Source organism: Notechis scutatus, chromosome 10 (assembly GCF_049901735.1).
Source record: "Notechis scutatus isolate UNSWTSFEM ecotype Mainland chromosome 10, rNotScu1.2, whole genome shotgun sequence".
NCBI lineage: Eukaryota > Metazoa > Chordata > Lepidosauria > Squamata > Elapidae > Notechis > Notechis scutatus.
This window is the reverse complement of record NC_142018.1, coordinates 851376-879083: the sequence shown is the minus strand read 5'-3', so window position 1 is coordinate 879083 and position 27708 is coordinate 851376. Positions and strand designations below refer to the sequence as shown.

The 27708-nt window shown below is 40.1% G+C and overlaps 1 protein-coding gene across 4 annotated transcripts in view; it reads left to right on the top strand.

Moving 5' to 3' along the window:
- DCX (doublecortin) overlaps nt 1-27708 on the top strand; it is a 198742-nt gene that overhangs the window by 111048 nt on the left and 59986 nt on the right. For all 4 annotated transcript variants that reach the window (XM_087971941.1, XM_087971940.1, XM_087971938.1 and 1 more), the window contains exon 3: nt 2240-2580. In XM_087971941.1, coding sequence (XP_087828067.1) covers nt 2240-2580 — 341 coding nt within the window. The remainder of the gene's footprint in view (nt 1-2239; nt 2581-27708) is intronic.

The following is a 27708-nucleotide window of genomic DNA, read 5'->3' as shown; positions in this document are numbered from 1 at the left end:
TTAAAAGCAAAGTCAGGGAACAAGATGAATATCAGATGAAATGCCATTAAGAGACAGAATTGCTGAAGATAGCAACTGTACACTTAGAGATGTGGAGGTGCATATACTACAAAGGGCGATAAATGATAATTCTTCCTGTACTATATGTAGAATTATTTCAGCATCAGAACTTTGATTGCCTCCTTTGTGTTGGCGGATTACAGATTATCATGCTTGTTTGGGGAGATGGGCATGGAAAGGCCCTGGCTGGTTGTTATTCTAAAATTGTTTCTCTTTCGCCTGTAATTAGTAGACATAAGGTTGGGTTTGTTAGATACATTGCAATGTCAAAAATTAATTACATCCATGACAGCAGTTGTGTTATTTGACAAGAGTCTTTCACTGCAGCTGCCTTCAGATCTTTTCTCTTTCAGTGGTTTCGGTATAATATAAACATGGCACTATGTAAATGGTTATGTTCCAGGAAATTGTTCTTTCAGAGCAGCAAATTTAGCCTCATTTTTTTTTTTCCTTTCCACATTTAAGGTAAGATTTTTTCCCCCTAGATTAGGGGTCTCCAAACTTGGCAAATTTAAGACTTGTGGACTTTGAAGTTACAATGGCATGGAAAAAAGTGACTTATGCCTTTTCCCCCCCCATTTACAACCATTGTAGCATCCCCATGGTCACATGATCAAAATTCAGATACTTGGCAACTGACTCATATTTATGATGATTGTGGTGTCCCAGGGTCGTATGATCGACTTTTGTGATCTTCTGACAAGAAAGGTCAATGGGGCAGCCAGATTCATTTAACAATCATGTTACTAACTTATCAACTGAAGTGATTCACTTAACAGCTGTGGCAAGAAATATCATAAAATGGGGCAAAACTCACTTAACAACTTTCTCACTTAGCAACAGAAATGTTGGGCTCAATTGTGGTTGTAAGTCAAGGACTAGCTGTATTGCAAAATCATTCCTAAGTGGGTTGTGAGAAGATAACTTCTTTTTTGAAGACCAGTACTATATACTGTCACCTAAAGAGACCATGAGAACAGGTTAAAAAAAGTCAAGATGTTGCCCACATCGCTGCATTCCAAGCTCTGCCCCTTGTTTATCTGCACACAAAGTTGATTGCATGGTGATGGCTGCCATATTGACTTTTTCTAGTGGACATCTCTTGGGGACACTTAGTCAAGCCCAAAGTATAGAGAGGAAAGAGGGAATGGCCTTGAAGAAGGAGGAAGACCTGCTGTCAAGGCAACAGTTAAATAAGATGGACTTGAACCCAGGTTAAAAAAATAATTTGAGAAAATGTCTCAGACAAACATCTCCATAGTCTACAAAAAGATAAATTTAGGGATGTGGAAACACCTTCAGATTTGCAAAATTCTGTTCCTATGCTTGTTACCATAAAGTAATCCTCACTTACATGGCATTGGTGTCTTAATCTGGTCTAATGTGTTGGACTGTCATAAAGTCTACAATTGCACCATTTTGCTGAGCTCTGAAGTACTTCAGTACTCCTCCACTATCTCTCTCAAAACTCTCCACTGCATTAGAAGGAACTGTTTGAACTATTTTTGCAGAGTCTACAAGGGAAGCAAAAACTACTATTTCTCCAGGAAGCAATGAGTGTACAGTTGCTTCTGGGAAATTATAGACATGGAAAATATTTTTTTTCATGATTTCCCTTAGGAATTAATGGAAGTATAGAAAAAACAGAGGAACTGCAGACCACTGGAGGGAATGTTGCATCATGAAGGACAGGACAGTTAGCACATGTTTCTTTCATCTTGGAATGAAGGAATGAACGAACAAACAAAACACAACGAATGAATTAATCAATCAATCGATCAATCATATCAATCAATGAACTGTAAAAATGAGATATTGGCTTTATCTTTGTGTTGTGCTGTACATATGTTTTGATGTATTGTTAGATGTCCAGAGTTACTGTGTTGAGCTAGGTGGCCATGTAAATCAAGTAAAGAAACAAATAAACATAAATGCATTTTCATTAGGTGTATTCAAACAGGGGATGCTAACTCTTGGTGACCAAATAGACTCAGATGGAGAAGATGATAGAGATGGATGGATGGATGGATAACAGAAAAGATGATCTTTCAGAAGTCACCTGCATTCCACATTTGACTTCTCTCTTTAGAGATGTCCAAACCTCTATAACTATCTTTCCTGCTGAAAAGAGTTTGCTTATGCTCTTGATAAATATCCCTATATTTTCTGTTCTTCACAGGAGAAAGCTATGTGTGTTCATCAGACAACTTCTTTAAGAAAGTGGAGTATACCAAGAATGTCAATCCAAACTGGTCAGTTAATGTGAAAACCTCTGCCAATATGAAAGCTCCTCAGTCCCTGGCCAGTAGCAACAGTGCCCAAGCGAAGGAGAACAAGGATTTTGTGCGTCCCAAATTGGTGACCATTATCCGGAGTGGAGTGAAGCCAAGGAAGGCGGTGCGTGTGCTCCTGAATAAGAAAACAGCCCATTCTTTTGAGCAAGTGCTTACTGACATTACCGAAGCCATAAAGCTGGAGACAGGTGTCGTAAAAAAGCTGTATACCCTGGATGGGAAGCAGGTAAGGCCTTTAAATCTTCAGCTCAGCTCTGCTCAGCAGTGGGACAAACAAGGACATAGCAACCTTTTGATAAACTGGTTCCAGTTATAGTCAAGCCATATCTTTATGTGGAAGAGAAATGTTTCAGCATGGTGGTTCATAGGCTGAAATTTAGAATCCACCCAATCTTAATCTGGAGTCTAGAATCCAGAAATTGGACTTCTTAAATTCATATGTCCCTTTCAGGGGATACTTTTTCTTCTTTTGTGACTCTTAACAAAACTTGATTTCTTACTCTGACTGATAGAGGTCTTGTATTGGTCTGCTGATTTGTATCATCTGAAATTCCTATAATTCAGATTATCTTCTCTTTAATGGTATATGAGATTACATTTAGATTAATGTGATCTGTTGTGGTTATGTGAAGCTGGACATCATGTTAGTGAATCATGGCTTATGATTGAACATGATCTGTGGGGAAGTACCTTCTGTGGCTTATTCTAAAACCATAAAATCATCCTGAACGTCCTCCTGCATTATAAATGCAGTGGGAAATAAGTAACGTTTGTGCATTGATTCAAAATATTCATTTAAATGTAAAGAAGAAGGGAAAGAAATACAACTCCATATATATAGTCATTTCAATATTTTTAGGTACTGCAAAAGCTTAAATCTATCTTAAGAAAAAAACAGCACTGAAACAATATTATGAATAAATAAAAAGAGAGGGAGGAAAAGGCAGCTTGTAAATATGTAATTATAACAGAGGTGGTATTCAGCAGGTTCTGACCAGTTCTGGAGAACCGGTATTAGTGGAAATTTTGAGTAGTTCAGAAAACTGGCAAATACCACCTCTGACTGGCCCTGCCCCCATCTATTCTCTGCCTCCTGAGTCCCAGCTGATTGGCTGAGTCTTTTTTTGTTGCCCTGCATAGGAGAACAGAGCTAGAAAGCAGGTTAGTGGGGTGGGGAGGGAATGGGGATTTTGCAGTAACCTTCCCCCAGGTGTTGGGAGGGAATGGAGATTTTACAATGTCCTTTCCCTGCCACACCCACCAAGCCACGCCCACCAAGCCACACCCACAGAACTGGTAGTAAAAAAATCCCACCACTAAATTATAACCTAAATAATTCAAGAATGTTGAGACAAATTGCTTGAAAATCCTCTTTCCTATCTCTCTACTGAAACCCTGCCCATTCACCCAAGGAATGATGCCTTCAATCTAATCAAACATTGGGGTGTGTGTGTGTGTGTAATTCATTAAATAATTCAAAAGGCAAGCTATTCCTTATTCAAAGCCATGTACTCCCAAATTTGAAACTAATCCTTTCCATCTTATTGCTTTCTCCTGCCCTTTTACAATCAGTAGATCTTTTACCCTTGTTTTTTCCGATGTTCCTTTTTGGACACAAGAAGCATGATGACTAAGTGAACCTCCAATGAAACTCAAAATTAACCTGCTAAAATGGCCACCATCTACTCCCCAACTTGTCATGCCAGTGGCAGCAGTCACTGCTGTTTGCATCACAAAGAGAAGGGTAGCTAATGTTCTGAGAAGAACAGGTACAAAATGGCTGGGGTTCTAATTACTAGGAATATTCCTCAAAAGATGGCTCCACGCAAGTGTTTTGTTCTTGTTTTTAGAGGGTGGTCTCTCAGAAGTTAAAGCTTCTGAGCTTGTCAACTGGAAAGCTGGCAGCCTGGGTTTGAGACCTGAGCATTGCACAATGAGGGTGAGCTCCCGTCTCTTGTTCCAGCACCTGCCACCTAGCAGTTCAAAAGCAAGCAAATGCGAGTAGATTAATAAGTACCACTTTAGTGGGAATGTAACAGTGTTCTGCGTGCCTCGGCATATACTCATGCTGGTCACATAATCACAGAAGTGTCTTCAGACAACACTGGTACTCTTGGCTAAGAAACCAAGATGAGCAGCACTGGCTAGAGGCTAAAAAGACTGGACAGTCTTTTTATTCCTTTGAATGGAAGCCATGAGTGTACTATGTCAGGGGTCCCCAACCCCGGATCCATGGACCAGCACTGGTCTGCAGCATGCCAAAAACCGGTCTGCGCAAACAAATGAAGCCCCATCCATGAGATGCAGGCAGCACACAAAACCACACCCCGTCTGGTCTGTGGAAAAATCTCTCTACACAGAACCAGTTAGGGGCTGCTGTACTATGTGATCCATGTCTGTTAATGCTTTTGAGCACCCAATATTTGGGAAATACCTTTAAGGAAAATATGATGAATAGCAATAGATAATTACAATTATACTATTATCGAGCACCTTAATTTAAACCCAAGAAAGCTGATTGATTCAGAATAGGCAGGCTTTTTGCAATAAGAAGGGAATTAAATTATAGAATCTCAGAAACAATTGAAGTCTTTCTTCATGAGTATTCAAAGTTACTTCCTTCCCGGTGGCTTTGATCTTCTTTCTAACTTGAGTCTTGGTTTAGTGGGGAAAATTACTCATTTGATGCCACAGAAATTTCATTTTTGTTCTGCAATATTATGGGCACATCCACCTACATACCCAGAGTCAGAGAATTCTGTCATATTTACTCTAATGCAGAGCTAAGGAAAATACAGATTTTCCAATTTTGTTGGACTGCAGTTCCCATTACCTGTTACTATTTATCTGCTAACTGATGAGAGTTCATTCAATGTTATTTGGGAAATGATGTGGTCCCTTCCTTTGGAATTGGAATTCTTTTCAGCAATGGGCTAGCATGAGCCATATAATTATGTACTTGTTTGCTTTAAGATTTATAACCTAGCCTTTGGTTGACCAAATTAAAGGTCCATGTATTCGCATCAATATATTCACACTGCCCAAGATTCCTTGTCTTTGAACAAATAGATGGATCAAAACATGCTTCTCTTTATGATGGAGGGTTTATTGACATTTGGAATTGGGGAAGGAAGGAAGGAAGGAAGTGTTAGGAATATAAGTCATCTAACAGGTATTTAGGTTGGACAATATATAAACCAGGATAAACATTTTAAAACTGTCTCTAAGAAAATGCAAAAACTGTAATTGGGTGTGGTTTCTCAAACGGCCATAAGATGGAGCCAGAAACTTGGGTTGTTTAGTCTGAGTCTCAGAAGAGAGTGAATCTCTGTTTCCTTCTGTTGGAAAGTATTGCCGTTCCTCCATTTTTCCTAATTGACTGATATTTTTGGATTTGATGTAAGTCTGATGCCGAACTGTTTTTGACACTGGGCTTTGATATTTGGATTATCCCTGGATTGAAAAACTGACTGATTTACCTGTGAATGACTTTGGATTGATTGTTTGCACTTTGCTTAACGTTTCTGGAAGTAAAAACCTACATTTACTGTACAGTGTATCTGTGTGCTGTGTGTGTATTATTCAAATACTACTCTCAAATACGTCTCCCTGTATGCGCTCATTCTCCTAACGGGGAATTACCTCAACACTGGTTATGGGCCCAGGCCATACCAGGCTCAGATAACTGAGAGTTAGTGTGAATACACAGTACTGTATACAGACAGCTGTTTACTGTTTAATTGTGGGTTACTATACTGGTAAAGATGGCACAAGACACTTCAACCAGTCTATCACTGATAAGCCGGTTGGATGGAACAAACTATGTTTCTTGGTCTATGAAGTGCAGTCTACTTCTGTGTAAAGAAGGGTTATGGAATGTAGTTCAAGACCCACCGGATGTAAATGCTTGGGATCCAAGTAATGAGGATGATGCCAAGAAGCTTGCTGACTTTAACCAGAACAACAAATGAGCTCTTTGTATAATTGGACTAACACTGAGTGATCAGCAGCTAGTCCATATTCGTGGAGAAGAGTCTGCTGCTAAGTGTTGGGAGAATTTGAAGAGGATTTATGTTCATGACAGTGTAGGTGCACACATACATCTTACACGTAAACTGTTTAGAGCACGTCTTCTGAAAGGTGGAGATATGTTAGCTCATTTGAATTTCATGAAAAGAACTTTTCAAGAGCTACATGAAAAGGAACTGATATTTTCAGAGTTGCATCAAGTTTACAGCATTTTTTCCTCATTGGATGAAAGTTATAATGATTATGTATCTTCACTGGAAGTTCTGCCCAGAGATGAACTGACATTGACTGACATAACTTGGAAGGTTGTTAGAAGAAGCAAGAAGACGGTTGGATAGGGACCAACTGAGGAAGGAACAACCACAAGAAGAGGATTTGTCTTCAACTGCCTATACTGTTAGAAAATGTTTTTCTTGTGGGGCTAAGGGACATATAGCTAGATTCTGTAAGAAGGGAAAACAACAGAATACTAGTAAACACCAGAAGGCCAAGAAGAATGTTAGTTTAGCTATGTCTAGCAATTCAACTGTAAACCATGATTTGTGGGTTGTTGATAGTGGAGCATCGCAATGCATTACTAAAGATAGAAAAATGTTTGTAAAGATGTCCATGAGTAAACAACATGTATCATTGGCAAATGGATGGAAAATTAAAGAATCAGGTGAAGGTACTGCATATTGTTCTTGTATAAACGAACATTTAACTATGTTATATGTACCTAAACTAAAATTTAATTTATTATCAGTAAGGGCTTTAGTTAATCTTGGTTATGTAGTAACCTTTAGGGGAGATAAATGTATAATAGAGAAAGAGGGTAAAAGTGTTACTGCTAATCTAGAGAATGATTTATATGTGATACATGATGATCAGTTGAAGATGGCTAACTCAGTTTATAACAATGTTAAGCCACATGATGAATGTATACATTTATTGCATAGACGTCTAGGGCACATTAATTTCAAAATGCTCAAACAAACTGTTGAATTGTCAGAAGGAGTAAAATTGAAACCCTGTAGTAAGTATTTAAACTGTAATGCTTGTAGTCAAGAAAAGAATAAGGTTACTTAAGACCAAAGAACCTTTAGAAGTTGTTTTTGCTGACATAATTGGTCCTAAGAAACCAAGTTTAGGAGGTGCCTGTTATATTTTGAGTATTATGGATCATTACTCACGATACGGTTTCTGCTATCTTATGAAAAACAAAACAGAAACATTTCAACATTTCTTTAACTGGCTAAGGTTTGCTGAGAGAAAAATGAAAAATAAAGTAATTACATTAGTTACTGATAATGGGACTGAGTTTGTTAACAAAATATTCCAAACAATGCTGAAATTGGCTGGTGTTGAGCATAAATGTTCTGCACCTTACAGACCACAACATAACTCATTTGTAGAACGAAGAGGGCAAACATTACAAGCCATGGCTCTCACTGTGTTATCTGACTCAGGTTTACCTGAGGGGTGAGGCCATAATGTGTAGTAACCATGTTTTAAACAATGTAGTTAATACAACAACTGGAGAATTGCCATTCATTCGTTGGCTTGGCAGAAAACCAAATTTAAGTTACCTACACACATTTGGAGCTCCAGCATGGGTGCATATTCCCTCACAAGTAAGACTGAAAGGGCAACATAGAGCTAAGAAGTTATATTTTTGTAGGTTAGGAGGCCAACCATAGATCGTTTAGATTCTGGGATCAAGGCACAGCTCATGTTTATTGTAGTGCTAATGCAAAATTTCTTTAGCACGTTGGGTGGGATAAACTGGAACAGGAACAGGAATCCAGCAATGATATTATTATTGACACCCAAATAGTCCCTAAAGATACCATCAGTAAACCCCAAATAGACATTAAAGAGGAAGAACAGGAGGAAGTAGGAGAACAGGCACAGGAGGAGGTAGAAGAACAGGAGCAGGTGGCACAGGAGAGTCCACCAATTAGCCCTGTATTACCAAGATGTTCAACCCGAGTAACATGACCACCTGATAGATATCAGGCTAGTGTTGTATGCCAAGTGAATACAGTTCCAAATAACTATAATGAACTAAAACTGTATCAGGATCAGGCTGCTTGGCAGGAAGCAATGGATAAGGAACTGGGATCATTAAAAAGACTGGAGATATACGAAAATGTTAAGTTACCACCAGGTAAACATGCCATAGGATATATAAACTAAATATATATATGGATATATAATATAATATAATATATAATATATAATATATGGATATATAAACTAAAGACAGGTGTGGATGGGACTGTTGCCCATAAAGCCAGGTTAATAGCACAAGGATTTAATCAGACAGCAAATGACTATGATGAGGTGTTTGCACCTAGTGTGAAGGCTACTACATACAGCATTAGTGTGGGCAGCTAAGGAGAAATACATCATAAATCATTTGGATGTAGAGATAGCATATCTGCATGCACCGTTGCAACACACTATATATTTAAAGAAACCTTTAGGTCTTAAAAATGATAATACTGATAATAATGACTGCTGGAAATTGAAAAAGAGTCTTTATGGTTTAAAGCAATCAGGATATGAGTGGAACCAATGTATAGTTAAGGAATTAACTAAGATAGGTTTTGTAGCTGGTTTGGCTGATCCATGTTTTTTCAAAAGAGAAGGTAATGGTGTAATTTCATTATTGCTATTATTTACTGATGACATAGCATTAATCACCAAAACTGAACAAGAAGCTACTAAAATAATCTCACTGTTAGAAAAGAAATTTAAGATAAAACAGTTAGGAGAAATCAAACAATATCTTGGTTTAAAGATAGATAAAACTAGGGGGGGATACAAGATCTCACAGGCAGATAAAATTAACCAATTACTAAAAAGTTTTAAAATGGAACTGTTGTAAGCCAGCTAAAACACCAATGAGCCAGGAGTTTAGCCATAGTGATGTTCAAAGTCCTGTTTTTGATAAGAACATTTATCAGTCCTTGATTGGTAGTTTATCTTATCTCAGTAATTGGTCAAGGCCTGATATTGCATACAGTGTTAATCAATTAGCGAGATTTAATGCTGAGCCAACTGAAAGGCACTGGCAACCTGCTAAACGTGTGTTAAGATATCTGAAACAAACAATGCATTATGCATTGTATTTGAGCCTAAAGATGAACTGAATTTAACTGCATATGCTGATGCAAGTTTTGCTACAGACATAAATACCGTATTTGCCGGCGTATAAGACGACTTTTTTGCCCCGAAAAACATGCCTCCAAGTGGGGGGTCGTCTTATACGCCGGTATATCCACTGCCGGCTTTCGGATGCTTGTTGGGACGCAGCGAAGGCGCCTCTGGCTTCCTGGATCCCCTGCGCCGCTCCGCTCATCCGCTCGCCTCGCTCCGCCCGAGGCTGCAGCCTTCCTGCTTCTTCCCACGGCCCCTGGCACTCTGCCCTGCCGCTGCAGCCCCGGGGATTTCTGGAGGGCGTTTCCGGTGGTGGTGGGGGGTCGTCTTATCACCGGGTCGCCTTATACGCCCGGCAACACGGTACATGAAAATCTACATCGGGTACTGTAATATTATTGGGAAAGGCATTGATTGGATGGAGGTCTATTAGACAGAAACATCTAAGTTTGTCAACAATGGAGGCTGAATTCTCATGTTTGTCTTTACTATGTACAGATTTAGTTTCATATAAGCAATTATTAATTGATATGGGAATTGATGTAACAGATTCTTTTGTTATTTACGAAGACAACCAATCAGCAATACAATCAGCTGTTAAAACAAGAATGAAACACATAGATTTAAGATATTTAAATGTGAGACAATGTGTGCAAAGTAAGATGATAAAGCTGGAATACTGTATGTCAGAAAACAATATAGCAGATCATTTTACAAAGGCCCAAGGCTCTATAAAGCGTAAGGCTTGCTGTGAGGATTATGGACTTAGAATGTAAGGTTATATATATTGTTTTACCCAAAAGGGGAGAATGTTAGGAATATAAGTCACCTAACAGGTATTTGGGTTGGACAATATATAAACCAGGATAAACATTTTAAAACTCTCTTTAAGAAAATGCAAAAACTGTAATTGGGTGTGGTTTCTCAAACGGCCATAAGACGGAGCCAGAAACCTGGGTTGTTTAGTCTGAGTCTCAGAAGAGAGTGAATCTCTGTTTCCTTCTGTTGGAAAGTATTGCCATTCCTCCGTTTTTCCTAATTGACTGATATTCTTGGATTTGATGTAAGTCTGATACTGAACTGTTTTTGACACTGGGCTTTGATATTTGGATTATCCCTGGATTGAAAAACTGACTGATTTACCTGTGAATAACTTTGGATTGCTTGTTTGGACTTTGCTTAACATTTCTGGAAGTAAAAACCTACACTTACTGTACAGTGTATCTGTGTGCTGTGTGTGTATTATTCAAATACTACTCTCAAATACATCTCCCTGTATGTGCTCATTCTCCTTATGGGGAATTACCTCAACAGGAAGGAAGGAAGGAAGGAAGGAAGGAAGGAAGGAAGGAAGGAAGGAAGGAAGGAAGGAAGGAAGGAAGGAAGGAGGGAGGGAGGGAGGGAGGGAGGGAAGGAAGGAAGGAAGGAAGGAAGGAAGGAAGGAAGGAAGGAAGGAAGGAAGGAAGGAAGGAAGGAAGGAAGGAAGGAAGGAGAGGGATGGAGAAGGGAGGAGTGGAAAGGGAAGGGACATCTGGGTAAAACAGCTGAAGGCTGCTGAAGAAACCCCAATGAAAGGCAAACAGAAACATTTTTTGAGTAGGGCATTTCCTGGATTATTTTTAAATATTTTTGGATCAATGGACAATGTAAAGATGTTAATGCATCTGTGGGATAAGTGCAGGGGTGGGATTCAAATTTTTTAACAACCGGTTTTGTGGGCATGGCTTAGTTGGTGGGTGTGGCTTGGTGGTCATGTGACTGGGTGGATGTGGCTTGGTGATCATGTTATTGGCTGGGCGTGGCCAACTCAATATCACTCACATTGAGACACACATCTCCTTGCCTGGCCTCTCATGACTGTGGGGATGCTGCAACAGTCATAAGTGTGAAAAATGGTCATAAGTCACTTTTTTCAGTGCCATTGTAACTTTGAATGGTCATTCCACACAAGCAAAGCACCAGTAAAGGAGGGGGGGAAAACTCCAGAGAAGTTTCTGAGACAGGAAATCTAGTCCTGCCAAGAATGTAATAAGGGTTAACGGAGAGGCAGTTTCTGTAAGCAACACCAGAATGTTTCCTTTCTGCTTTCCTTACAGGATTAGGCCAGTAATTTCTTCTAACAACCGGTTCTCTGAACTGCTTAGAATGTTGACAACTGGTTCTAGCAAATAGGTGAGAACTAGTAGAATCCCACCCCTGCATAAGTGCTTAAAACAGGGATGATGGAGAAATAAAATGCCAAATAAAAATGAAGACTGCTCAAAGAGAACATTAAATACTGATTGTGGGTGTGAGGAAAGCTGAGGGAGGGAGAGATACCTCAGAAAGTTTGAAATCCTGAGTTAAAACAGGACCTTGGTTCCATATGAATTAACTCTGTGTCAAAATGGTATTTACTACACTATTCTATGTCAATCGATATAAAAAGATTCCTAACCAGGGACAGAGGGAGAAAGAGAATAGATGGCTAGCACATTTCACATCTACTTCATTGAGAAGCAACCTGTTGCTTGAAATGTCAAACATACTCGCAAAAGAGTTTGGACATCAGAGCACTCATTTATAACACGTGACAGTTCCTAAAATATACTGGCAAGGATCAGAAATTAAATGAGTCACAAGGGCTCTTTTAAATATCTGGACACAGGTCACAAAGAGTTGTGTGTGAGTGTTGGTGTTTTAAGCCAAGAATGTTGAAAAGGGTCAATATAACAAAGACACTTCGGTTGATGTGTTTTGACATAGAGATTATGTGACAGGCATTTTTGAGTTACATCAAATATTTATCAGGTAGATAAAATAAAGGTAGACATTTTATTAATATCACAAAAGTTAGGCATTTCGTCCCCCCTCCCCCAAAATAAGCACTGACACCCCAGCCCTGTTAAGGCTATTTGTTTCCATTTTGAGTTCAGAACAGAAGGAATCATAAGCAGCCTGTTTTCTTCTCCATGTTGAGGCAGAGATTTGACTAATAGGCCAGTCTCCATGGATACAAATGTTTGTAATGTGAGCCAACATGAATGCTTCTATGTGAACTGGAATCCTGATACATACATATTTTTTAAAGATCCATTTTTATACTTGTCCTTTCTTCTCTTAGTCTATCTTTCTATGAGAGGAGGAAGAATTGGTTTCTAGGCTAGAGAAAAATTCAAAATCTATTACGTAAAGAGCCAGCTGAAAGCTCTCCAATTTTCAGTGAAGAAACCTGTTTTCTACCCAGTTGATAGAAAAATAGTTAGAAAGAAAATCAAGACATCCCACTTCAAATAGTAGAAGATGTACTGGTTTTCAATTTAAAATAGTTTAGTTGCTGTAATTCTTGCATAGGATTGACTTTTGCAATTTTATCCCAATATTGGATGGTCTCTGATCATCTAAGAAGAGTATTTATCATAAATAGAAAAAGAATAGTAGTGCAACTTCAATCACATTGCATCAGTCTTGTGTCAGAAGCACCAAGGCATTTCTAGGTTGAAAGAATTAGCCAGTGACATCACTGTTGCCTGGGGGACACCCAGTTGAAAGCTCCTTTCATATCCCTGGCAGGAGCTGGAGCAAAGGATGGGAGCTCACTCTGCCTCACAGCAGCACTTGGATCTCAAACATGGACTTGCGAACCTCCAACCAAGCAACCTAACCATGTGAGTCACCGTGCTCTACACGAACTTCAACAATAAGTCAACATTTAAACAGAAGGACCACAGCCAAGCAAAAAAGCAGCAGGAGCAGGGAGCAATCTCCAACTTTATGTTGGCTTCCCCAGTGACTTTGCTTCTGAGAAACTACCCAGAGAACATTGGAAATCACAATCACATGATCACAGAGATGCCGCAAAAGTCTCAACTTTGCAAATAAAACTGATCTGAATATCCTTCAAATTTCAATTCCACAGTTGTAATAGGTCCTGGATTTGTTTATGTATTTTTACGTTAGCAGATTTTAGGTACCTTAATTCAAAAATTGTTGCCATGTAATACACCATTTGGGCTAACATGAGGGTACAAACAGACAAACAAAATGGCAGTTTTAATGGTATTATAGATATTGTATCAATGAACTCTCCCTCACCCCTGCCAAAAGTCTATATTCTTTAAGCAGAAATGTAAAATAAATTCTGCATGTGAATAAGGCAATGCAGGAAATAGGACAGTAATCCTTGCTTCAGTTTCAATCAACTCAAGAAATAAGCAAGACTACATCTCCAGAAACTGCTAATAGAAAAATTCCAAACCACTCTTATTTTAGAAGTTGCCTCTTCTTTGACTCAAATGTTATATCTCCCTGAAGCACAACCATGGGCTTTAGCTCAGGCAGCTTCTCTGTGCTATAGATTCTGCTTCTCAGTCCTAAAAAAGCTAAGGAAAGATAATTTTCATATTTACTAATTCAAAAGCTAAGACTAAAAAATGCAAAGAGTGTAATTTAATCATTGTTTCTCCCTAAGCTGTCACAGATCATGTAGTAACAAAAATTACCTTGCTCCAATTCGAAACCAATGGAAAATATGCTTATATCTTATTGTTCTTCTCATTAGCTCTTATTCTATGAATTTGTTTGGTTTTATATATTTTTAAAAATCTGAATGGTTCCTAGGAATGGGAAGTGCAAAGCAGTTAAGCCACCTTTCCCTTTTGGGATTTGCTAAAGTGGCTGGAGCTGATAAGCCAGAATATGGAATAGAGCAAAGCTGAAAATGATACAATAATATTATGATTAGTAGTGAAATAATAAAGTCAAATAGTGAGCATAATGAAATAATGAAAGAATATATTTTAATATAAACAGGTGTATTAATAGCAGAATCATATAGACTGGATGAATATATAGAATATTAATAGAATCATCTGTATGTTTAAATAATATTGTGATTGGTATCAGAATTGAATATGGCAACATTGAATAATGAAATAATGATGAATTAAAGTATTAAAGCGGATGAGAGATGAAAGACAGAAAGGAAATGTCTTTTAATATCATGGTGACATGAATAAAAGTTAGAATAGAGACAGAATTAAGAGAATTAAGAGAAAAGGGGAATAACAGTATGCACATTTTTACATAATAAGATAAATATAATAACGAGGGAGGTTTAGAAATTGAATGGCGGTAGTATCAGGTATGTTCAAACAATATGAAATAATGAAAGATTATAATCTACTATAAATGTGTATTATTATTAGAAGTATATAAGCCGGATAAATGTAATAATCATGATATTATTTTTATTTGTACCAAAATGTATGGCACCCAGGTGTCACACTGTTCATGCATTGATATGTATATGTAATATAAAATAAAAAACTTAATCAAAAAAAGAATCAGCTGACATTAATCTACAGGTAGTCCACGACTTATAACATTCATTTAGTGACTGTTCAACGTTACAACAACACTGAACAAAATAACTTATGACTGTTTTTTACTTACCACCATTGCAGCATCCCAATGGTCATGTGATTGAAATGTGGATGCTTGGCAACCGGTTCCTATTTATGATGGTTGCAGTGTCCCGGGGTCATATGATCCCCTTTTTCAATCTTCTGACCAGGAAAGTCAATGGAAAAGCCAGATTCACTTAACAACCATGTTACCAATTTAACAACTGCAGTGATTAATTTAATGACTGTGGCAAGAAAGATCATAAAATGGGACAAAACTTACTTAACGTCCCATTTAGCAAAATAAATTTTGGGTTAAGTTATGATCGTAAGTCAAGGACTACCTATATATCAATGTTCCAGGTCAAACTTAATATTGGGGCATTGTGGAAAGTTAAAATGACTTCCAGTCTTAAAGAGAAACAACGATGCTTTTGTTATGTGATGATTGTACCAAGATGGTAGTTATGATATCTGTCAGGATCAGGATGATAGGTTATGATAACTGTGGAGGGGCCTGGATCTATCCCTGCCCTTGTAGAAGTCAGCAGATCATGAACTAAAAGTGAGGAAGCATTTATCCTTTTCCTAGTGACAAGGAGCCATGGTGGCACGGTGGTTAGAATGCAGGGTAATTCTGTCCACTTGCTAGGAGTTTAATTCTGACCGGCTCAAGGTTGACTCAGCCTTCCATCCTTCCAAGGTTGATAAAATGAAGACACAGATTGGGGGCAAGATGCTGACTCTGTAAACTATTTAGAGAGAGCTGTAAAGCACTATGAAGCGGCATATAAGTCTAAGTGCTATTGCTGTTGCTATTGCTATTGCTATCCTTCCTTCCTTCCTTCCTTCCTTCCTTCCTTCCTTCCTTCCTTCCTTCCTTCCTTCCTTCCTTCCTTCCTTCCTCCCTCCCTCCCTCCCTCCCTCCCTCCCTCCCTCCCTCCCTCCCATAGTGGCCTAGTGGTTGGAACACAGCATTGCAGGCTAATTCTGCCCACTTGCCAGTAGTTCGATCTTGACCAGCAAAAAAAACCCCAAAACAAACCGCATTGATGAGAGTTCTGAAGCAAGCCAAGATAACTAATCACAAACTCCAGGAAAATAAGCGAGGAGAGTCCATGGGAAGAATGCCAGCAAAGATAAACCTCTTTCAAAGTAAACACTAAACTTTGACTCCCCTCAATTCTGACTGCAGTTACAAACTTATATACATAGCTCCCAGCTACAAGCCACAAGGAGTATCATGGTAATCTCCTCTTGAGTAGACCTTGCTTTTCCCTGATCCTCTCCTTCCTGCGTGACCTAGGATGGATAGGGGATGGGCCTGGATCCTCCTCTGATTGCTCAGCTGGCCTCTGCCCTTCCCCAGCCTCCTCCACCACCTCTGGAGCCACACTTCCACTCCCTGTTGGCTGTTCCTCCTCTTCCTCAGATTCAGTCTCCACTGACTGACAAAATGAGCATCCATGAAATTGGCCATGGCCACTGAGTCAACCAAGGCTTGGATCTCCACCGCTCCATGACCAGGCACAAACACACTTGCTATCAGCACAAGATGCTTCACCAATGACGACTGGGGCGGAGATGTCGAAGATGTCAAAGATGGCGAGTTTGGCAAGGATGGTGAAGATGGCGGGCCTAGGGACTTTGAAACCCGACCTACAGACCCACGTAGGCCGGGCAATGCTCGTTTCCCGCGACCACTGACATTGCTGCTGTGGATGTCTTAACAGGACACTTGGCTTCAAAATGGCCTCGATTGCCACAATAGAGGCATAACCCATCACAATGATGCCTATCCCTTTCTACTTGGGTCAGGCAAGGGCGGGCAGCCCCCAACTACATGGGCTCTTCCAAAGGCACTTCCACCAGGGGCGCCATCTTGCTGGGAATAGATGCAGTCTCCATCCGTCATCGCACCCATCGCTGCTGAAGACTAGCGTCGATACGAAGACATAGATACATGAGCTCCTGAAGGGTGCGAGAGCATTCAGTGCATGCCAACTCGTCCAGGAGCTCCGACGACAAGCCCTCCTGGAACTGGTCTAACAGTGCTGCATCATTCCATTGTACATCCTGGGTGACCACCCAAAAGCTAGCAATATAATCCATGAGCGAGCCACGCCCCTGCTTCAACTCTCTCAAATGTCTGTTTGCTGTTTGGCTCCAAACAGGGTCCTCAAACATGGCCTGGAACTGACGGCAAAACTCAGCATAATTGTTCAACGCCTGGTTGGGCTGGGTCAGCAGAGGCATCGCCCAATGTGCTGCAGAGCCTGACAACAAACTAATCAAAAACCTCACTTTATCCCGGTCAATGGAGAAATCCTCTGATCGAAGGCTCATATAAAGCTGGCACTGCCCAAAAAATGCTGGAAATTGGGCCAGCGATCCATCAAATTTATCTGGCACCACTACCGGGCATTTAGGGCGTGGCCGGACAGCTTGCATCTGCGCAACCTGTGCAGTCAAAAAAGCCACTTGCTGGCTTAATTGGGCATTGTCTGCTTTGAGCTGATCCATGGTCACCCCATGAACAGCAGAAACAAGTTTAAGGGGTGGCTGGAGACAAAATGAGATGACCCAGAGTATCTCAGAAATATAACAAAACCAAAACATAACTAAAAGTTCTTTAATGCCTTCAACTTGGCTTCACTGTTTAATTGTTCACAGTGGAGGAGTAAACTATTTTAAAAATAACATTTCAAAGGAAAGAAACACAGTTCAAATTCAAAGAGCGAATAACAAAGCAAAAACCAAAAACAAACTGCACTGAATAAAGTTCCATGACAGACCAGGATAGATAATTGCCAACTTCACGAAGATAACCAGGTACAGTCTGTTGGAAGAACGCCAACCAAGATAAACCTTCTTTAGGAATAAAACACTACTTTGTCTCCAGCGTCTGTTAGCACGCAGGTCCAATCTTTTATGGAGATCTCCCACCTGCAACCCATGAAGAGGATCATGTCCCTCTCCTCCCAAGTAGACTTGTTTTACCCTGATCCTCTCCTCCCTGCATGCCCTAGGATGGAGAGGGGATGGGCCTGGTCCTCCTCTGACTGCTCAGCCCGCCTCTGCCCTTCCCCAGCCTCCTCCACTACCTCTGGAGCCACACTTCCACTCCCTGTTGGCTTTTCCTCCTCTTCCTCAGAGTCGGTCTCCACTAGGGGCACGACACAAACTCTGTTCCCCTATCTGTTTGCAGCTGGCATACTTTATAACCATACCGTCACTCTACAAGTGTTATCCATTGCTTGAACTGTTGCAATACTTCTGTCTTGCTTTTCAGCAAATAACAAAACCCATATCTACTGTAGTCATCTACTATGACTAAGGGCATATCTAGCTCCTCCTAAAGAGGGTGCCATAGGGCCAAGCAAATCAGCATGCACTAACTGTTTGTTTTCCTTGAGCGTTTCTTATTTACAGGATATACCCTACACTTTGACTCTTACAACAGTGCAATCTAAATACACATTGCATTTCTTTATCCTAAGTCCCTTAGCTAGGCCTGGCATCTTCTGCAGTACGTCAAAACTTGCATGCAAATACAAGAAGTCATTAAAGTTGCTGACTTAAGGTATTCATGAGTGGCTCTGGTTACTTGCAGCTGACATTAATAGTAGTAAATTCAGACACAAGGATGGGTAAAATATATCTGCCCCAAATACTTCATTGAGTTATCAGATCTGTAAGTAAGTCAATAGATGATAGCAAAGATGATAGCATAGAATGCTTTCTTTAGTACCACCTAGTGAACTTCCAGGTATTTTCAGTCAAGATCCAATTGTCTGTTGCTACACTGAGTGACCTACATAATCTTGGGGACATGACAATAAAGTGGCTTTCTTTTTGGCAACACAAAAAAGGCTTGAATATGCCATATTAAGTGAACGGCTAAATATATTAAAGAATACAATGAATATTTCTTATAAATTTATGCTGAGATCCATTTAACAAAATATGTTTTCTGATGTTTTTATGACAGCTCAGATTCAGTTTCTAAAAGGTCTTAAAATCCATTAAATTGGGAGTGGTGGTTTGGGATTATCTCACCACTGAGATAATCCACTAAAGTTTTGTTTCATATCTTTAAGTTGGTTACTATGGGGTTACAAAAATAAATTTATGTTAAAGATGTGTTTACATATCTATTTTATACCCCAAAGTTGGAATTCACCATTACATGAATAATTATGGATGCCAGGGGCAGAATAAATTATTTTTCAGGATTGTAAAGTCCCACAAGCAATCTCACGCCATCCACGTATTTGTTCTATATTCTTAAGCTTGGCTCTTTTATTAATCAAATGGAAATATTTACCAATATCATTTCATATAGTCATGACATATGCAAAAAATACATTTTCTATATATACCATGTTTTGTTGATTACTGTTTTCTAAGTTTTTTTCCCCCATCCCAATTTCTCTCTCTCTCTCTCTCCCCCTCCCTCCCTCCCTCCCTTTTTTGTGGGATTTGGAACTTGATTGTTTGTTTGTGGATATTTCATTACCCAGCTAGATAACATCATCAATGAGAATGAGTGTGAGGTTTGCTGCCTGTTTAAATACAATGACTTGCCCTATCACTGTTGGGTATATGCTCCCTCCTTGGTGGTCCTTGATTGTATTGTATTGAGTATTGTTTTCTACTTGATTGTTTGTCTGGTGTTAATCCCTGCTTATCTGGATGTTGGCTGCTGGAGGGGATGCGTTCTAGTCTTGTTGTTTCCCTGTTTGGTTCTTTATTGTTTCTTTTGAACAGTGTGTAAATGGGGTTTATCCCTGATTTGTCTGAATGCCAACCTTCCAGTAATTCTCCAGCATTTTGGGATATGACTTGCTCTAAGATGCTAATAGTTTCCCAGTTTAAAACTGTGGTTGAGTCTGTGAAATAAAATGATTGAACGTTTTAAAAATGAAATGCAGCAGGCAGCAGAGTGATACAAAAGGGGTTGTGACACTTCACATAGATAGATGGTTCTGTGAATTTCCATTCTTGCTCAGGTTGTAAAGGATTTGGGCAGGTGCCTATTTTAGAAGTTCCAATGGTGTTTTTCCTGTCACAGTAATCCATTGGGGGGGGGGGGGTATCATTCTTCTAATAAAAAGTCTGGAATCCATCAAGTTTTCATCCCTGGAGTTTATGATCCCTGTGGTGAATGATCCTGAGCCATTGTTAAAGAAAAATACCAGTAAGAATGTAGGGGAAACAAAGATGAAGATTAAACCAACAATTGACCACAAATATCAAAATCCCTGGCTATTGGTCGTTCTGTTTTGGGATGGTGAGATTTGCAGTGTAACAGCAGCTGAACATCTGACCTTGAGAGCAGTTGTATTAAGGCAGCACACAGTAGCATTTGGAGTTTTTTTAGTGAGAGCCTTTGCATTCCAATTTATTTTTTAAGGATGAGCTTTCTTCCAAAGCTGCACATATGTTTTGAGTTTGATATAATATGATTTGGGATGATTAACATTCCATTATTTAGAAAGATTAAAATATTGAAAATAGAGAAAAGTAAAATTTAATCACTATTAATATAGGATGTCAGTATTATATATAAAGAAAATAATAAAGAAAAAGAAAAAGTGAAAGGGAGGGAGATGAGGGAGGGAGGGAGGGAGGGAAGGAAGGAAGGAAGGAAGGAAGGAAGGAAGGAAGGAAGGAAGGAAGGAAGGAAGGAAGGAGAAAAGTATAAAGGACTATTGGTTTCTGACTCCTGTCTTTTTGTACATTTGCTAATCTGCAATATTTGTATGCATTCAGGGCCTCTTATAAGACAGGAAGCAAGTGGTTATATATATATGATGCAATGTGATGCATTGTATGTATGAGAACCATTCTTTAGCTGTATTTAATTAAAGTTCTATTTTGTAAGGATATTATTAATTTTGCCATTGCTGCAGACTCTCCAAGTTGAAGTTCCCAATCTGATATTGTGTAGGTCTTGAGAAACATTGACCCTCCAGATTGTTTCCATCCAAGACAATATCCTGGAATATTTTATTCCTGGAGATCCTGGAATAAAAATTTGCCAGTTGATTCCCTTCCCCTGGCTTTCGATGGAGGTTGTGGTCCCCCCCCCCCGGTTGTGCAGTCTGGCAGCTGCAAGGGCGAATTGCTATTGCTAGGTGACAGTTCTTGGTGCACAAAGAAGCTGTCTGGGGAGGCTGGTCCTGGCATTTCCAAGCAGCTGTGCAGAATTTCCCCTGCCTTTTTCTCACTGTCACCATCACCAGGAGCCCAGTGAGCATTAAGCATCTCCCCATGAAAGAGGAGCAGTAGATCAATTCTCCTTTTTTTCCTTCCTTAAAATCTCTTTTCTGGGCTAAAAAAAAGGGGGGGGGGGTTTGCATGCAACTTGGCTTTGTATGGCTGGAAGTGGAGCAGTTAAAGGGCAACCGGCAGGGTACACATCGGGTTCTTGTCCCCTTTGTTGGTGGTCCCAGACTCTGCAATGGGATTGAACTGTTGCCTGATGGGGGCTTATCCCCAGCCAAGGGTGAAGTTTGCGTCTCTGCGTTGTTAACAAATGCAATTGGTATTCCGCGCACAAGTAAAAAGGGAGCAAAGGCAACAACTCTCTTGCCTTCATTTGTCAAACGGGGTGGTGTAAACCACCCAGCTACTTTCCGTCTTAAGAGGGTGATCTATGCTGGTTGCCTGGATGCCAAGCAGAGGCACTGAGTACCTGGGAGTGGGTGCATGCAGACTTACTGTTGTATGATACAACATAGAACATTGCCAGGTTCTCAGCAGCGATTATAGTCCTTCAGAGGATGTGCCAGCCTAAATTTGACTTGTTAGTTGAGAGTATTTATGTATTATAGTAGATTTAGTTACCTGTATATTAATTTGCATGGGTTTTTATATATACTTAATAGTTGTATTCCTTTGTATAGTTTGTGTGTGTGTGGTGTGTATGGTTTTTAACTTTGTGATAGGTAGGTACATACATACATACATACATACATACATACATACATACACACACACACACACACACACACATACATATATATACAATATATACAGTATATACAGTATATGCAGTATATACAGTATGTACAGTATATACAGTATGTACAGTATATACAGTATATAGTGTGTGTGTATATATATAAATATATGCATATGTATATGTGTGTGTGTGTGTGTGTGTGTATCTCCACACCACAAGCCAGTCAAACACCTGGGCACAAACAGACTCCCCCTGATACCTCCAGCTCAAACACACCCCAAGCAGGCACCCCAACCAGGCACCCAGATGAAACCTAGCTTCCTAATAAATGATAGCCGTGCATTTACTCGGAGCCAAGCCGCACTAAAAGCCTCTAATACAGGAAACACAATGTTGTCAGCCAATCAAGACAAAAAAAGCTACAAAACAGACAGAAGATATTAGAAACACCAATCAAGCAGAACACAGCAAACTCCAAGACCAAAAAAACACAGACCAAGACTCCCAACCAATCAGGATGAAGAAAAATCCATTCTGGCACAGCAGTAGGCTAGCACCAAATTTAAAACAGAAACGGCTGTGAAAGTCTGACTCACAGAGGAACACAATACAGAAGCCTGATGATGGCAGATGAGATTCTGCCAAAATGTTGCTACAACTTTAAAAGCACAACTATAATGACGTGGGAAAATACCCAAACAAAGCTGAATACCATACATACATACATACATACATACATACATACATACATACATACATACATATGTAGGTCTAGGTGTGTTTGGGTCTTTTCCCGTGTAAGATTAAGAGTATCTTGGCGACGTTTTGGCGAGGTCCCACTCGCCATCCTCAGGCTGGTGCTTTTGGCTTCGTGCCAGTGCAAGCAGTGTGTGATCGGAGCTGCCGTCTCTCTATAAATACTGGTGGTGGGGGCTGGTGTGCTGGGCTGGTTGGCTGCGCTGCTTGATTGGTTGATGGAGTTGATGTTGGTATAATGGGCTGTGTGATGGCCTTGTGAGTTTTGCTGTGGAGATATCCTGGATCTTGTGCTGTAATCTCCTGGGTCATTTGTTTTGTAGTGATCTTTTTTCCATTAGTCTCTCGTGTTTTAATGGCTTGGGTAATGGGTTGTGTGATGGGCTTGCAAGTTCTTTTGTTGTGGTATCCTGGGTCCTGCGTTGTAATCTCCTGGGTCGTTTGTGTTTTGATCTCTTTTCCATTAGCCTCCTGTGTAGTAACGGCTTGGGTAATGGGTTGTGTGATGACCTTGTGACACTTATTGCTGTGGTAACCTTGGTCTTGTGCTGTGATATCCTGGGTCATTTGCTGTGTTGCAACTTCTTGAGTTCTTGTGGTGTAATTTCCTGAGTTTTCTGATGTGATATCTGGAGCAGGTGGCTGTGATGTAGCATTCTGGGTTTTAGTCTGGCTTTGAGTTTGGGGTCTGGGTCTGTGTTCTTGGTGTGTTTCAGCTTGTTTGGTTTTGGGGTCGGGGGTGCGACAGCTGGCGAAGCAGCCATGGTCTGTTTTCTGGATGGTGGTTGTCCTTCATTTATAGAATGGGCTTGGGCCTGGGTCTGATGAGGGGGATTGGCGGTGGTGTCTCATGCTGAGACAAAAATGTGATCCCCACATGCTTCCAACTCAAATTCCATTCCAAAACTTCAGCCACTGAAAGGATCCTGAAAAGAACGGAATTAGCCCTAATCAGAAACGAACTCCACAAGAAAAGATTCCTACTAGACCAAACCAACAGAGACCTACTCACACTCCATCTCAAACTCAGCAACAAAATCCACCCAGCACTCTGGGACAAATCCAAACAACTAGCCTTCTGGAGAGCCGAAACAGAAACCTCCCACAAGACAGACACACACACCAGGAAACTCCACAGACTAGAGAAACGCCAGAAACCCAACCCTTCCCCACAACAACACATGAAACAAACAGTACACAACATATCAGACAGAACCCTCACCATAGCAGAAATCAATGTCCTTTCCAAAGGATTCAACTTTGCAGTCGCCCCCAAATGCATCCCCACTGAAAACATTATATGCCTAACCAAAATCAACCCAGCTAGCCTAACCAAAATCAACCCAGATGCAGCCAACAAAATCAGACTTGAAGTCACCAACATCTTCTGCTCCAGCAACCCACCCAGAAGCAACCTACACAGAGAAGAACAAAAAGCACTCACCAACCTGAGGAAAGACAGCAACATAGTCATTCTCCCAGCAGACAAAGGTAACACCACAGTCATAATGAACACATCAGACTACCACTCCAAACTATCCAACCTACTCCAAGACCCCGCTTACAAACCTCTGAATACTGACCCCACCACCTACCTAGAAAAAACCACCAAATCCAAAATAAAAGCATCTCCCATCAGTGAAGAGATCCAGCAGAGAATCATGTTTTCTTAAGTTTTCGCGGGTACTTACATGTATGTTATTCAGCTTCCCATGTCATTATTGTTGTGCTTTTAAAGTTGTAGCAACGTTTCGGCAGAATCTCATCTGCCATCATCAGGCTTCTGTTTTGTGTTCGTCTGTGAGTCAGACTTTCACAGCTGTTTCTGTTTTAAATTTGGTGCTAGCCTACTGCTGTGCCAGAATGGTTTTTTTCTTCATCCTGATTGGTTGGGAGTCTTGGTCTGTGTTTATTGGTCTTGGAGTTTGCTGTGTTCTGCTTGATTGGTGTTTCTAATATCTTCTGTCTGTTTTGTGGCTTTTTTTGTCTTGATTGGCTGGCAACATTGTGTTTCCTGTATTAGAGGCTTTTAGTGCGGCTTGGCTCCAAGTAAATGGACAGCTATCATTTGTTAGGAAGCTAGGTTTCATCTGGGTGCCTGGTTGGGGTGTGTTTGAGCTGGAGGTATCAGGGAGGATCTGTTTGTGCCCAGGTGCTTGGCTGCTTGTGGTGTGGAGATTTTTTCGTTTGTGAGTGCAGGCTTCCAAATAATTGACAGTCTGGTGGAATCATCTCTTCTATTCATGCTTTCAGGTCTTTTTTCAATCTCTATGGCTTCTCTGATAATTCTGATAATTCTGATAATTCTCTGATAATTCTGTACTTTTCTATAGTGGCTAGGGTTTTGGTGCCATTGAAGTTGATGCTATGACATATTGCTTTCATGTGTTGGACTAGTGAGGAAGTGTGTTCCAGCTTTTTTACTGCATTTTTGTGTTCATCCAGGCGGGTACTTATTCTTCTATTGGTCTGTCCAATGTATGTGGCAGGGCATGATGCATAGGGGACTTCATATATGCCTTGGTTTTCCAGGTCAATTTTATCTTTGGGGTTTCTTAGGATGGCTGCTATTTTTCTGTCTGTTTTGAAGGCAGTCTTGATGTGATGCCTGTGTAGTATCTTACTGATTTTGTCTGTAGTACCTCTTATGTAGGGCAGGACAGCTGTTCCATAGGTCTGTTCATCTTCTAGGTATATATATATATGTGTGTGTGTGTGTGTGTGTGTGTATCTGTCATGTGTACACACATACACACACACACACACACACAAAATCACACACAGAGTCACACTTTGCCATGTTCTACCTATCCCTGTGCAAGTGAAATGTTTGAAAAAGTCTGGAGGAAGAAAGTCCACCTTAAATGGCTTGAAATCAGGGAGGTCTCTAGCCAATTTAGCCTAATTCTGGGGAGCCATTTGCAAAAGCAGGAAATGGAAAAATGCTATATCTCATATATGCATAGATAGTATTTTAATATCTTCATCAGCCTGAAGTATGTGGTTTGGGATCAGCATGATGTCTCTTGATTACCCTCATCTCAACCAGGATGGTCTACAGGTGGAGAAGGAGGGTGTTATTCAAGAAGGTACTCAGAATGAGTAATGTAAGCCAGATCGCTTGTTGTGTTTGTTGCTTATTAAAAGTGGGGGGAGTGCGAGAGCATCAGTGGGTCAGTCGCAGCCACCCTATTGATGTTTTGGACCCTCTTGTAGATGTTCTTCATCTGCAGAATTCTCCCTTGGTTTGAGTAAAAGAGATAGATAAATGGGCAGGATAGATTCCTAGGCTTCTGGTGGTACAGGCAGTAATCGACTTACAACAGTTCATTCAGTGACCATTAGAACAGCAATGAAAAAACGTGACTTATTACTGTTTTTCACAGTTATGAACCCTTGCAGCATCCCCATGATCATGTGATCAAATTGCAGATGCTTGGTAACTGGTACATACTTATGAGTGTTGTAGTGTCCCAAGGTCATGTGATCAACTTCTGCAACCTTCTGACGAGCAAAGTCAATGGGGAAACAACTTTCACTTAACATTGAGGTTACTAACTTATCAACTGCAGTAATTCACTTCACAACTGTGGCAAGAAAGGTTGTAAAATGGGGCAAAATTCACTTAACAAATGTCTCACTTCACAACAAAAATTTTGCGCTCAGTTGTGGTCGTAAGTCAAGGACTACTTGTATTACAAAATGTATGCTATGGATCTTTCAAACATCTCCATGAAAGTTTGAAATTTCTGCAGACATAAGGGTGAGCTTCTCAGTGGAATCATTTCTGTTTTTCTAATTCAGAACCAAGGGACGTTTTGCCAGTAGGGATAGTCCTTCTCTTATAAATCTTTGTTAGATTTTGTGTGATCATTGAACCATTCACTGATTTGATGACCCTGAAAAATCCATATCTTTTTTTCTCCTGCTGTCAAAAAGAAAGCCTGATATGGTAACATCAATTTTCACCTATAAATGGAGACTGAAGACTTGGTGGTTCTCACCTTTAAGTAGGTGCCTTCTTTGGGACCTGAATTCTCTCATTGAACCCCTTCTGAGGCTAGTGTGATCTCTTTTTTTTTACATACTTGCAAGGATTTTCAGATGATCAATTAATTGCTTGGATTTAGATGCTGGATCTTACTAGCTCAGTAAAGATTTAGTAGCTACAATTCCATGATTTACTAAACTGAATTAGTATAGCCCATGTTTTTACCTGAATGTCCTATGCACCTCCAACCAGGGGCAACTGCAAAGTATGTCAAAAATGTCAAGATGGCAGCCTAATCTGTCTGATAAAAGCCTTGCCATTTTTAAAAAAGTTTTCAGTTGTTTATCCCTGGCCTGGTGCATGTTTACTGATACATTATTTTATATGTGGGTGGTTTTCGTCCTATGTATGGTACACAGAGTTGTATGGTTGGGAAAGTTGGACATGAAAAAAATAGACAGGAGAAAAATCAACTTGTTCCAGCTTTGTTGCTGGAAAAGTCTCCTGGGGATTACTTGGGCAGCAAAGGTGACAATAAGCAAGTACCGGAGCATATAAAACCAGATGTATCGCTGGAAGGCAAAATCACAAAATTCCACCTTATTTATTTTGGTCATGTCATGTGCTCAAACACAATGGAAAAGGCAGTTATGCTCAAAGTGGTCAGAGGCAAAAGGAAGCAAGGCTGCCAAAAAACATCATGGGTAGACACCATCCAGGCAGAGCATAAAACATTGAAAGAAGGTGTACACAGAAGTATATATGGAGAGAATTACTAAGAATTGGATACAATTGAACAGCTAGCATCATTGTTCTCTATATATTAGAGTCATGTTAAAGCAAACATACAGGTAATCCTCAACTTACCACCACAATTGAGCTCAAAATTTTCCTTGCTAAGCATGACAGTTATTAAGTGAGTTTGCCACAGTTAAGTGAATCATTGTAGTTGTTAAGTTACTAACACATTTGTTAAATGAACCTGGCTTTCCCATTGACTTTGCTTGTCAGATGCTCGCAGCATCATTTGTCAGGTCTGGAAAGACTGCATTTGGCTCTTGAGATGTCTCCTCTCGCTTC